The sequence below is a fragment of the Aotus nancymaae genome, unplaced genomic scaffold (genome assembly GCF_030222135.1).
Source record: "Aotus nancymaae isolate 86718 unplaced genomic scaffold, 86718_ANA_hifiasm-v0.15.2.pri h1tg000007l, whole genome shotgun sequence".
NCBI classification, from domain to species: Eukaryota; Metazoa; Chordata; class Mammalia; order Primates; family Aotidae; genus Aotus; species Aotus nancymaae.
This window is the reverse complement of record NW_026988418.1, coordinates 4,155,582-4,169,072: the sequence shown is the minus strand read 5'-3', so window position 1 is coordinate 4,169,072 and position 13,491 is coordinate 4,155,582. Positions and strand designations below refer to the sequence as shown.

At 58.2% G+C, this 13,491-nt stretch overlaps 1 protein-coding gene across 1 annotated transcript in view; it reads right to left on the bottom strand.

Annotated features, from left to right (window-relative positions):
- KCNQ4 (potassium voltage-gated channel subfamily Q member 4) overlaps positions 1–11,640 on the bottom strand; it is a 57,957-nt gene extending 46,317 nt beyond the window's left edge. Inside the window, exon 1 of the mRNA XM_021672125.2 lies at positions 11,020–11,640. Coding sequence (XP_021527800.2) covers positions 11,020–11,333 — 314 coding nt within the window. The 5' untranslated portion in view covers positions 11,334–11,640. The remainder of the gene's footprint in view (positions 1–11,019) is intronic.
- Between the last annotated feature and the right edge of the window lie 1,851 nt (positions 11,641–13,491).

Genomic DNA, 13,491 nt, shown 5'->3' with positions numbered 1-13,491 from the left:
AGAGAAGTGGGAACTTGTGATGGCAAGAGAAGAATAGTAAAACCAGGGCCGGGCATGGTGGCTCACGCCTATAATCTCAGCACTTTGGGAGGCCAAGGTGGGAAAATTGCTTGAGCACAGGAATTTGAGACCAGCCTGGGCAACATAGCAAGATCCCCCCTCTACAAAAAATTTAAAAATTAGCCTAGTGCCGTGACGTGCACCTGTAGTCTCATATACATGAAAGGCTGAGGCAGGGAGACTGCTTGAACCCAGGAGTTCAAGGCTGCAGTGAACCATGATCACAGCACTGCCCTCCAGCCTGGGCGAAAGAGTAAGACTCTATCTCAAAAGAAAAATAAATAAATAAAACCACCACAAGCCCCCTTTTCTTCACAGCACTTTGCAGTTTACCAAGCACTTGCCATAGGAGACAGCCTGTGAGGTGAGCAGGGAGAGATGGCAATTGTCCTTCTATGTATAAGGAAGCTGGTGCCTCAGAGAGGTTGGGTCACCTGCCTAGCATCTCACAGCCTCCAGTAAGCAGAGGCAGGAGCTGAGCCCCAGTTTGCCGCCTCCTGGTCCAGTCCCCTTTAACTGAGGGGTGAGCCCTTGATTCTGGCTGATCTGTCCCCCACCCACCCACCCACCCAACCCAATCTTAGAAAAGAGCCCTAGGTGGGTCCTTGCCTCAAAGTGCAGGGCCTGAGGCTCCTCCGTACCCTGATCCCTCTGTCCCCAGCAGACTCCCCTCTCTTCTGGCTCCGCAACTCAGTGGGAGGAGCCGGGTTGGTTGGCGTCCAGACTCGGATTTCACGCACCACCGGTAAAATTTCCAAAAACACTTTGGGGACTGCATAAGGTTGTCAACTTTTTATTTCGCCAAGTAAGGACATTTTTTTTCCCCAGCCCATCATTTCATAAAAGAAAGGACATCAACTCATACTAAAAGGCAGTCCTTTAAATGGAATAAATTTAGCTTTAAGAAAGAATCGCCACCCCATCCTTATTCTCCTCGGTTTTGCCTTAGGCCACTGAAAACTGCCTTGGGTCAGCTGGCGAGGCTGAGAACCATGTCGAGCTCAGACTCAGCCCTGACACCGACATGGGTTTGAGTCCTGACTCAACCACAGACAAGCTGTGTAACTTAGTATGTGGTATTTCTCTTCTCTGAGCCTCAGTTTCTTGTCTGCAAAATGGGAATAATAATAGTGCCTGCTACCCAGCAGGTACTGGAAGAACCAGATGACCTCACGTCTGCAGAGCACTTGCTCAGGAAGAGTCAAGCCCTGGTTCCCATCCAGTGGCCCTACTCTGGCCTGTCACAGCATCTGGCTCCCAACTGCCCGCAGGGTAAGGCCCACCTCCACAGCCTGTCAATCAAGGCTCTGTACTCTGCAGGTCTCACGGCAAAGGGGTGAGGAGAAGGGAGTCCCATCTCAAGGCCTTTGCTCCGCTGTTCCCTCCACCTGGAGCTCACTTGGGATAAAAATCCTGAGTACCCGCAGCTCAGTGCTCCACACAGAGGACTGAAGGGTCTTTTCTCCACTTCTCTCTAGTTGGCAAAACCCTTCTCATCCTTACTACTTGGCCTCAATGCCACCTTCATCCTTCACTCAGCAAACATTCACTCATTGCTGACCACGTGCCAAGAACTCAGCTCAGCCCCCGCCCACCCAGTTCTCACAGTCCCATGCAGAAAAGCAAAGAACACACAGGGCTGGGTAAGCAGAGCTCTGGGGGCACTGAAGGGCCCTCAGTCGAGCCTGGGGGTGATGGGGACAGGGAGGACTCTCAAGAAGAGGTAGTGCTCAAATTGGGACTGGAAGGATGAATAGGAGTTAGCCTGATGATGCAGCAGGCGGGAGAGGGGAGGGAGTTGCAGGTAGAATGAGAAGTACAGGAGCACCGAACAGCGCAATTCTTTGGGACACTGTGAGTCATTTCACAGGTGAGGAGCAAAGGATGCTTGTGTGGAGGGCGTTTCTGACTTGGTCACTGGGGGTCGGGGAGTCGCTGTCAGGTGGACTGAGGAAGGAGGGCAGGTTTGTAGGCAGATGCTGAGTTTGAGATGCGCAGGAGATGAGGAGGAGAGGTGTCAGCAGGCAGGAAGCGCAGGGTGGAGGCTGTCATCATAGGGGTGGCCCCTGATGTCGTAGGAGTGTGTGAGACCATCCCCTGAAACTATGTACAGAGAAGAGGACTTGAGACAAAGCCCCAGCATTCAAGGGGCAGAAAGAGGAGGCAGAGCTACTGATGGAACCAAGAGGAAAGAGCCAGAGAGGCTGGTTTGAGGAAAGCCAAGGGGGGTACATTCAAGAAGAAGGACCCAGCAGGTGGCCATGGTGGCTCCCGAGGCAAGAGGATTGAAAGAGGATGGCTTGAGCCGGGAGCTGGAGATCAGCCTGGACAACACAGCAAGACCCTGTCTCCAGAAAAAAATTTTAAAAACTAGACAGTGACTTGGAGTGCACCTATAGTCCCAGCAACTTGGGAGGGTGAGATGGAAGGATCACTTGAGCCCAGGAGGTTGAGACAGTGATAATACTGTCCAGCTTGGGTGAGAATGAGACTCTGCCTTAAAAAAAAAAAAAAAAAAAGGCTCCACTGGGGCCCCTTGCGGGGGGCAGCATGGTAGATTGGCTAAATGCATGCATCCCAGAGAGGCACATGCTGGGTTCGAATCCTGCCTCTAACACCTGTCAGCTCTGTTGACTTTGGGCAAGTCGTTAACTTCTTTATGCCTTAATCTCCCTGTCTGTAAAATAGGGCAAATTTATTTGTTTTTTTAGGATACAGAGCATGGAGGGCAGGGACTGATACCCCAGCCAGCCTCTATGCATCCCCAGGTTCTACCTCCCTCCCTCTGCTGGGCCATGGGCCATACTGTCCTCTCCCCATTCCCTGTCTCTCCCACCAGACTGCCACCAATCCCCAGAGGCTGGAAAATGAGATGAATGAATGAATTCACCCAGAGAATGGGCAGCAGGGAGGCAGCATTTCTCCCATGTTACTCCAGTATAAGGAGGGAAGGTGGAAAAGGCCCACATGTGGGCTGTATCCTTGAGCCACCAGGTCCCCTCTAGCCTCAGTTTCCCCATCTGTGAAATGAAGCCCATGGATCTGCTCCAGTTCTGAGACCTGAGGTTCTGTATAGCAGGGATACATGGAGAGAGGATGGGAGAATAAAGGCCTATTCTCGACCTGCTGGTCCTGCCTCTAAGGGAGGAAGTTCCAAGGGGTCTGAATCCCTACTGTGCCCAGGGGCTGGTACCTCCAGTAGAGAGTGGCAGCCGGGCCAGGATGGGCAGGAGTGAAGGCGCCTGAGATTGTGCTGACAAAGCTGTTCCTGCTTTCCCTCTTTCTCTCCCTGCCCCCTCCCCTCCCGGGGGACAGCCAAGCCCAGCAAAAAATAAAGCCAAAGACAGCAACCTGGACGGGCCTGAGGCTCCCAGAGAGAAGCGGCAGGGAAGGAGAAGTGGCCTGACCCTCCCACCACTGCCCAAAAGCCAGTGGGTACCCGATGTGATCCCTACCCTCACCCCACCCCCCACCAAAGTTGGGCTCAAAGGGAACAGGCATCCCCCTCCATCATTTGCACTGTGGGAGTAGGGAGCCATTCCTTGCTTGATAGGGACAATTCGAGTAAATGCTGTCCAGCCCAGTTGGACAGGGGTCTCCAAGTTTTTGGAACAATACCCCAGGGAATCTCATTCACCTCCTGGTTCTTGGGCAGTCCTTCCTGCTGTCTGACCTCCATCTCTTCTGCTTCAATGGGAACCATGCTCCATTTATCTCCAGTCAGCTTCCCTCCAGTCCCACCTTCCCGGCCTGGGTGTCCAAGGAGTCTCAGGAGAGTGTGCCTTACGATTTTCCCTGCAGCCTTAGGCTAGAGAACCCGCTCCACCCAGTGTTCCCCAAATCTCTGGGGGTGGGGGGTGAGGAGGGAGGGAATCATTAAGCTCCTTTCGTCTCCCTCTCTCAGGCACTGCCCATGGATTCCCAGCCCAATTAGTCTGCTGCCTGGGGCTGCTCTCCTGTTCCTCACCCCTCCCCTGTGCCAACCCCCAGGGCACGCAGCTCCTGCCCCAGGGACAGGGTTGCCCAGGAGCCTGGAGTCCTGGGGGCTCTGTGTAGCCCCTGAGGTCTGCTCAGCACCCTCTCTCCAGCCCCTCAGAGCCTCTACTGGGGGCGGGCAGCCTCCTGAGTGCCCTGTGAAGTGGCATCCTGCCCATGCTGGAAGAGAGCTCCCTACCCGCCACCCTATGAAGTTCAAGGTCCTGAGACAGCAGTTTCTCTCATTCACCCGGCATGACTGTGTGCCAGGCAGCCCTGAGAGGTCCACTTTCCTGTTAGGCCCATTTTGCAGAAGAAGATACCGAGGCTCAGGAACTGGGGTGGAGTGGGGGTGGGCACCTTCCCAGTAAGCTTGGGACTGAGATTTCTCAATCTCCCTTAGGATTCCTTGCCCTCATTCCCCGCAACGATTTGCTCAGGCAAGAGTGGGAGAGTGCCTTCCTCTCCCAGGAGTCCCTGGCTGTCTCTCTGGGCGTCATGGCTCTACTTTTATCTCCCTGGGGCTAGGCCAGCTGCCAGGTTGGACCAAGAGGCCCAAACTCAGACACACAATGGCCTCTGGCATACACCATCCTCCCCATAACTCACAGACACACTCACAGCTGCACACAGACCAGACCTCTCTCCAAACGTCTCCCTGGGAGAAGAGGCAGCCTAGTGGTCCTGGCAGACTCTGCGACCTCCTCACAGTGCCCTCCAATCCCCTACCCTGCCAGGCAGGCCATGGGCATGGTCTGGCTCCCTCTGGCTCCCTAGTCCTGGTACGGAGCTGATGCTCTGTAACTGTTTGTCAGATGAAGGAAGAAACAAACCAATGAGCACTCTAGACAGCCAGGCTGGGGTCCATTCCCGAGCTGGGTGATGGCCCCTGACCTAGCCTCACTTTGCTCAACTGTGACATGAGGAAGACAGCACCTACCTTATATGATGGCTGTGAGGGTTACACGAGAGAATGTAAGTCAGACACTCCAATGGGCAGGGCCCACTCGAGACTTTTGAAAAGACACAGCCTCAGCTCCCGTGGACACAGGCAGACACAGCTCCTACTCTCCAGAGCACGCCCAGACACACTCACCGTGCTGAGCCCAGCACACCTGCCACTCCTCTCTCCAGAGGAGGAGAATGAGGACAGTGATCACAGCATAATAACAGTAATGATCATGGTTAACAGTGCCCAGTAGTGTCCGGTGCCTTATCTCATCCAGTCCTGACAATCTTAGAGGGAGGTATTATGATTATTCCCATTTTTCAGTTGAGAAAACTGAAGCCCAGAGAGGTTAGGTTAATTTGCCCAAGGACACATGACTGCTAAGGCTAGAACCAGGAAGGAACACAGATCTGTCAGCCTCGGAGCCCATGCTCTCTGCTCCCTGCAGGGCAGCTTCTGGAGAAACGGTCCCTGCTATTTCCCCACCCCTAACCTCTCAACTCCCACACTAGGAGCTGCCCCTAGGGCAGACGCGCAGAATTCCCTGCTGGGGAGCTCAAAGAAGATCGGACCTTCCCTAGAGATCCACATTGGTGCTAGGGAGGTAGGAGGGAGTCTGGGAAGTTCCCCAGCAGCCTCCTTTGTGGGCAGGGGCAGGGCCTCGGCCTTCCTCTTTCCCTGCTCCCAGGCAGTTCCAGCTCCTTTGACTGGCTCAGAGAGCCCGAAATTAATCATCCACTCAAAGTGCTGCCATCAGCCCAAGAATAATCACCTCTTGAAACACTCCTGGCCCCAGTATCCCAAGGATAAGGGCTTCAGCAGCAATAGGGATTGAAGTGAGGCATTCAGCAAGCCGTCTTCAACGGAAGAATGAACGTGCTATGGAGTTGGGGTGGGGTGGGCAGATGGTGAGAGCTTGAACCTGCCCCAGTGACACCAAAGAACTCCAGAAGAAGGAGGCAAAGGAGTGTGAGGGGGGATGCAAGAGGGAGGAGGAAGGCAGTGTAACAACCGGATGGTCTCCCCAGCTTCTTACAAAGACCAAGCAAAAGGACTGGGGCTGAAAAACAGCAGCACAAAAAATTTGGGTCACACTCAAAGACTTTCCCAATCACAAGGCAAAGTTCTTAGAGCATCCGTCTCCCCTATTGGCTGGGGTTAGGAAAATCATTATCTAAAGTCCTGATCCGGGAGACAAAAAGCTTGGGTTCCTGGCACTGACTCACTAGGCGTGACCTTGGATGAGGAGCTGCCCCTTTCTGTGTCTTGGTGTACCCAGCAGTACACCACAAGGTCAGATGGAAGGACCCTCCAAGGGCCCTCCAGGAGGAGCAAAGGCCAGCGAAGTTCTAGAAAGCCAGCCACCCGCTCCTCCACGGTGCTGAGGCTGCCCTCCAAGGTGGCTACAGAAATACACAGAGACCCGCAAGGAGAGCCCTGCAGTTGTGTACAGGTGAAGGCAAAAACTCAAAGACAGGAGCAAGCTTTGTTCTGTCCTAGGGGTCTGGGCTGGAGCCACAGACCCGGGTGCGTGTCTACGGTGAGTGTCGGTGAAGTCAGGGAAGTAGGGGCAGCTGTAAACCAGAACTCCCTTTGTTGGATGGACGCTGCGTGTGTGTTGTGCATGCATGTCGATGTTGCAGTGAGTGCATGTGCGAGACATGCAGACAGGCACGCAGCAGTGACATGGGTCTACAACTAAAACGTGGCTGCACTGGGAGAGGCTGGCAGTTTCCACTCAATTCCACAAAAGGCCATCACTGCCCACCCCCTGCTGACTGCATGCAGGGTGCTGGGGATGGACGGACAGATGGCACAGGACTGCTGCTCTTGAGGAGCCCGGGCTTGGGGTGCGGCTGGCTGAGGCTGTGGTGCCAAGAGCAACGGCTCCCAGTCAGCCCCCGCTCCGGCCTGAGGCTCTTGTACATGAACTGGGTGGCCTCTGCTGAGTCCCAGTTTCCCCATCTGTCAAATGAGGAGGATAACAGTGCCCACCTCACAAGGCTGTAGAAGGACACAATGAGACCGGTTTAGAGAGAGCTCAGCGAGGTGCCCTGTGCATAGCTGGTGCCGCACATACGACCAGAGATTTCAGTTCAGACTCCGAGAGCCAAGCCCAGGGCCACCAGGAGAGAACAGCCCCGGACGGGGAAGCTGGAGTCCTGGGGTCTGGTCCACTGTTTCTGCTACTCATTTCCCACGTGATTTTGGTCTCCAGAGCCTCAGTTTTCTTACAAGTAAAATGGGGCTGTCAAAACGTGAGGACCCACTGACCTATCGGGGATGCCTGAGGGTTCCGGGGACCCTTTGCTGGGATGATTTCCAAGCCAGGCGATGCTCTTTCTCAGATGGCCGGGATGGGAGGTTAGGGGGCACTGGGGTTAGGAGTCTGAGGGCCCCAGAAGCTGCCGCCACCTCCTCCCCTCCCCATTCCCACAGCTTCTGACCCCAGGGACAAGGCTGAAGGAGGATGTTTACAGAGCCGCAAACCTTCACATAGAGAAAGTCTGCTGACGCTGGGGGCTGGGAGCGGCAGGCACGCGGCTCATGGTGGCTGGGGGAAGATGGAGGAAGATAGGGTCTTGCTAAGCCCCTCCAGCCTTCTGACTTCAAGGAAAGCTGGAGTTGCCTTCAAGAGGGGCAACAAGCGGGCAGCGAGCATTACCCCCAAGGGCTCAGTGAGCAGGATGGGCCCTAAGGTGGTATTGCTTAAAATTCAGAGAGCAGGGTCTGTGAAAGCTTGAGGGCTTAAATCAGGGACTGGGGCGTAGGAGGGGGCTGGGGCTTGGTGACCAGACTGAGGGTCTAGAGACACGGGCCCAGTGGCCCCTCATTCTGGATCCCAACAGGAGAAGACAGGAGTCAGCAATCCGCTCTTCCCAGAGGTCCCAGCTGCCACAAGTCAGGCAGAATCTGGTCTTGTGCTCCAGGCAATCTCCCACCTCTAGGAGCCAGAAAGATGCAGGTTCTATGTGGGGCCCAGAAGGGCCCAGCTGGCAGACGAGAGGGAAGTGTACCCTTGGGCATATGGGCTCCTCTCACCCCAGCTCCCTCCTTCCTGAGCCCTTCTCTCTCTCTCTTTTTTAATTAGACAGGGTATCATCCTGTCACTCAGGCTGGAGTGCAGTGGCACAGTCACAGTTCACAATAGCCTAGAATTCCTGGGCTCAAGAGATCCTCCCACCTCGGCCTCCCAAATAGCTGTGACTATAGGCGTACGCCACCATGCCTGGCTGATTTTTAAATTTCATTGAGTCCGGGGTCTCACCATGTTGCCCAGGCTGGTCTAGAACTCCTGGGCTCAAGCGATCCTCCCACCTCAGCCTCCCACAGTGCTGGGATTACAGGCCAGGGCCACCAAGCCCTGCCCAGAGCCCCTCTTGCAGGCTCTTCTGCTGGGGCCCCTCCTGCCACAGTACATCTCTGGGAAGGAGGTGCTAGCTAACAGCACTTCCTGGACTCCCCTCACTTGGGCTGCCACTGAGATTGGGAAGAGGAGAAAAGATTTGACTAAAAGTATAGCGGGCGGGCTGAGTCCAACAGCAGGAAGTACTTCCTGGCAAGACCCCGAAGTGTGACTGAGAAACCCCACATCTGGAGCTCCTCAAAAACAAGAGAGACCTTCAGTGTGGGCCCCCACCCCCAACCCCAATAATAACAATCATCTCTCACACTCAGATGGGCCCCTGCAGCTTACCAAGCTCTTTCCCACTCCATTACCTCATCCAAGAGAGAGGCCACAAGGTTGGGGTTTCTATCCACTTTGACCTACAGACCTAAAGCTCAGAGAGGCCCAGCGATCCACCCAAGGTCACAGAGCACACCAGAGGTGGGGCTCCCGACACCTCCACCCTCTTTCACCTCTAAGATGGGTGACCAATTCCCTGAGATCACTAAACACCAGGGCGCTTTCACACCACACTTCCTCCCCCGAGCTCCCAAGGCATGTCCTGGCCCTGGGCTCCGAGGGACAAGTGGTCAGGACAAGCGCGGCCCTGGAGAGGGCATTTCCTGGCATCTAGAAAGGGCAGGATGTGGGGCAAAGGTGCCAATGGATTTAGCTCCTGGAGAGGAAGGAGTGGTCCTTTCAAAGGAGGCAACAACGGCAGCTGGCCAGGGGACAGGAGGCGGGTCCTTCACCTCCACTGACCCTTTTGGGGGCTGAGGCTGAGCCTGGGGGATGATAAGGACCCACCTCAGAGCCCTATTGGCTTCCCCAGGCCCAGTCATGCCTCGGAAAAGTCACTTTCCAAGAGGAGCCCACGGAGGGCACAGTCGTTCTCTGGGGGGTGTCTCACCCTCCTTGGGCACCCAAGGTGGATGCCCTGCAGCTGCTCCTCAGGAGCAGTACATCTCCCCTTAACTCCACCAGCCCTGGGCCTTCCTCACTCCAAAGGGCCTCTTTATAGCCACGAATATTCATCCTAGGCCTCCCATTGGGCACTAAGGGCTGGGCTACTCCTAACCGTTGACCCTGAACCAGAGTTTGACCTCACGTCTTGAGCAATTTCAACTCTCTGCTCGGCCTAGCCCAGCTCAGGTCTCTGCACAGAATCAAGGCTGCCACCCCCATCCACTTAATGCTGTGCTCTTCCCCAGCCCCTCCCTGTGCCCCATCTTCCTCCCCTTCACCTCTGAAATTCTGTGGGCCCAGTTCAGATGGGGCAGAGGCAGGCCAGCAGGCACCCGAGGGACAGGCTGGAGGACAGACCCAGAGACAGGTGGAAAAGACAGGCAGAGGAAGAGTGGACAGTCAGGTGGACAGGTGGCTAGGCAGATGCAGAGACAGGCACCCGGATACCTGCACGGGCCACACAGACGGATGGAAACAGGCAAGCAGAAGGACTGCCGACAGTTAGGTGAAGAGATGAGCAGACCGGCCAACTCGCACACAGGTGGAAACTCAGGCTGGCAGAGGGACAGCCAGGCCTGCAGGAGGACTGTGGGACAGTCAGGTGCGCAGGCAGGTGGGCCACCCAGGAGACCCCAGTGCCAAAGGGCTCTTTCTGGCAGCAGCAAAAAGGGATTAATAGCTACACATTTTCCAGGGACCAGAGGTCTCTCTCGGGCACCTCTGAGCGTCCCAGTGTCAGGCCCAGCCCTTCAACTGATATCTGCGGGGCCTCTCATGTTCCCGGTTGGGCCAGGCCGTCCCTCAAGACTGAGCTCTGAGCTGCCAAAATTCACTCTTTGCATCCAAGAGGGGTCAGTGTTTTTGAAAGTTGTAGGAGCCTGAGGAGAGGGAGGATGGGGCCCCAGCAGCGTCAATGTTTCCAAACCTACCCCTCTCCTCTTTCTTTTTCCCCTGGTGCTTAGAGCCAGGCCTGGTGCTGCCGGCCAGCAAGGCAGGCGAGCTGGGCCGAGCCGGCAGGGCAGGGCAGGGCAGGGCAGGCAGGGCGGCCGCTGCTGCCACTGGGAAGTTGAGGGTGGAGGGGAAGACTGAGAGAAGACACAGATAAAGTCGGACACAGCATACGCGAGTGTCAGGGCCCAGGTGGCCCACGGGGAACCCCACACACCCACAGTCAACTGGCCGGGGGTGGAGGGGAACAGAAGAGGAGAGGAGCATCCCCGAGGGGAGCCCTCCATAGCTCGGAGCTGGGGAGCAGGTGACAGAAGCGTGTGGAAGCCAAGGGGTCCTCTTTGTGTCTGGGACACAGGGAGCCAAGGGTGGGGAAGAGGAAAAGGGCGCCCACTCCAGGGGTCCCAGACTTCCCCGAGCGGACTGAGGGCAGGCAGCTGGCCTTGGGGAGTACCTGGGACAGAGGAGCAGAGGTTGGCGGTCAGGATGGAAATAAGCAGCTTCGATGCAGGGAGGTCAGAAGCGAGGTCAAGCAGGGGTCAGGCCTGGGAGATCAGGGCTTAGGGTCGGACTCAGCGAGGGGATCAGAAACAGGGCTCAGGGCTCGGGGGAGAGAGATGAGGGTCGGCCCTGAGGCAGGGGGGCCGAAGGCGGAGCCAGGGCGGGGCGGCCGTACCCCGGAAGGCCAGGTTGTCGGGGGGACACGCGGAGGGGCGCGGGGTCGCAAACTCACATGAAGACGTGGTAGACGAAGGCCCAGCCGCGGGGCCGCTCCAGCACGTTATAGACCCAGTTCTGCAGGCGGCGGTAGCGCTTGTGCGCGGCCGAGGAGCGCTGGCCGCAGGCGGAGCCCGAGCGGGAGCCCGGCCCAGGGAGGGGCGCGCCCGGCGGCAGGGGGCTGCCCAGGAGGCCGAGGCGGCGCGGGGAGCCGCCCCCGCCCACCTCGCCCTGTTCGCTCTGCACGGCCGTGAGCGCCACCAGCTCGGCGCGGGGGGCGTCCCCGGGCGGGGGGCCCAGGCCGAGGCGGCGCGGGGGGGCCTCGGCCATGGGCGGCGCCAGGCTGGGGGGGCCGGGGCCCGGGCACGGTCCGGGGCGGGGGCGCGCTCGGGGCGCTCAGCGGCGCATGGCTCCGACCCGGGACCGGCGGGTCGGCCCGGGGCGGGCGCGGGCGGCGGGGGCTAGGGGCCGAGCCGGGGCCGCGGGCGGGCGCTCGGAGCCTGGGGGCCACCGGAGCCCGCACTGACCGCCCGCTTCCCCGGCGACTGGGGCTGCTCTTTCCGACTCCAACTCTCTTATTACGCGCTCCATGCCGCTCGCCTTTCCACCTGCCGCCGGCGCGCGCCGCTCACATGTCACCCTCCCCCGCCCCGCCCCTCCCCCTCCCGCCCCGCGGCCGCCTTCCCAAATCGGGAGGGAGCAAGCTAGCGAGGCGAGGCGGAGGGAGGGGACGCGCGGAGCTGGCGGCGGGGCAGGGCGCACGGTCGGCCGAGTTTGTGCCCGGGACGGACAGCGTAGCGGGGGTAGAGCGGGGGGCCAGGAAGCCGGGCGCGTGCAAGTGGTGGCCCCGCCTGAGTGGGGCAGTGTGGCCCCCAAGGCCAGCCCGGGGGTGGGAGGCTTAGTGTGTGCTTGTGGAAAGTGGAGTGTGGAGTTGTGGCTGCGGGCGGCCGGGGAAGGGACGCGGTGTCCCGTGGAGTTTAGGTGTGGACGGGTGGAGCGGCGTCTACTTGTGTGTGCGGGTGGGTGCTGTGGGTCTGCCAGGTGGTGGGATGGAGTCAGCGAGGTGTGAGCTGTGGGTCGGTGCGGGTGGCTGTGAAGGTGGAGGTGGAGTCCGAAAGGGATAAGGTGTGTCCGTCGGGGTCGAGCCTTGTGTGTGTGGTGCGGGTGCTCAAAGGGTGCCCAATGCTGTGTGTGGCTGAGTGAGCAGCGGCGGCTGTCCTGCTCTTACCTGAAAGGCCTGGAGCCCACGGGCTGCTGGGCAGCACCAGGGTGTGCGGAGCACAATGGGCCTGGATGTGTCGATCTTCCCCCCCCACCAACTGCCACCTCTGAGCATTCCTTCATCGTGATGGGGGAAGAGCCGCCCGGCCCAGAACCTCCCCAATGGAGGGGCCTGCTCCCTTGCCTCACTCCCAGGTCAGGAAACCGGGTTGGGGCAGATGGAGTGTTGGGAGATAAGGTCTGAGCCAGCCTTAGCGGGGCCGCACACCCCTACCCAAGGCCCGCAGAATCCCTGCCAGAAAAGGGGAGACTTTGTCCCAGGGCACTCCCTCTCCAGGGGCAAGTTTTCCTTAGTGCCCAACCTCCATCTCTCTGGCTGTAGGGGGCAGCCCCTCTCCTTTAGCCTTCCCGGGCCCTGCACAGGCTTGGTAACTTGGGTTTCCCGATCCTCCTTCCCTCTTCCTCCATGGAAAGCTGCGGCCACACGAGCCGCTCCCTCCGCAGGCCCTGCCCCAGGGTAAGCGTTCCGCAGCAAATTCTTCCCGGTTCCTCTGGGAGGATCTCGAGGGACGAAGGCGAACGGGAGGGGCGGGGTAAGGGGCGGTAGGCGAGCTCGATTCTCAGCTGTCAGCAAAGGCAGCATTGATCTGCTGAGCGCCAGTGAGGGAGGGAGGCAGGGCCATGGGCGGCCTGGGAGGGGGCTGCAGGGACCTGGCGGGGGGGCTCTAAGCTGAGCTTGGCAGTTGGCCCACACCCCTACCCCATAGTGATCCTTTCCCCTCTGCCTAGCCGGGGGTGCCCTCTAGGGTCTGACCTCTCTTCTGCTGCTCCTGGTCCAGGTGTGCCCAGGGCCAGAGCCTGGTGCCCCTGGGCAGGTTATGCCGGGATCCTCTACTGGAAGCTGGGAATGATTTCTGAACCCCAAGGCCCCACTATGGATGCAGTGCCTGGGTTGAGTTAAGCCATATTCTATGAGCTGAAGATGGCACCCCCAAAATATGCGGCACTGTCCTCCCTCTGTGGAACCACCTGGCGGGTTCTTCTCAATCATGGATCCTGGAGGATGGGACTAAGGTCTGGGACATGAAAGGTGTGCAGGAACGCAGTTGCAAGGGCCCTGGGGCTGTTTCTAGGGGGTCTTTTGGAGGCTCTTGTTCTATAGCAGAAATAGAACTTGAATTCAGGTTGCCTTTAACACCAGAATATCTGAAACTGGGTCTGTTCTGGGAAATCTAATCTTTAAGCTCAGCATCACCTCTGGATCCCA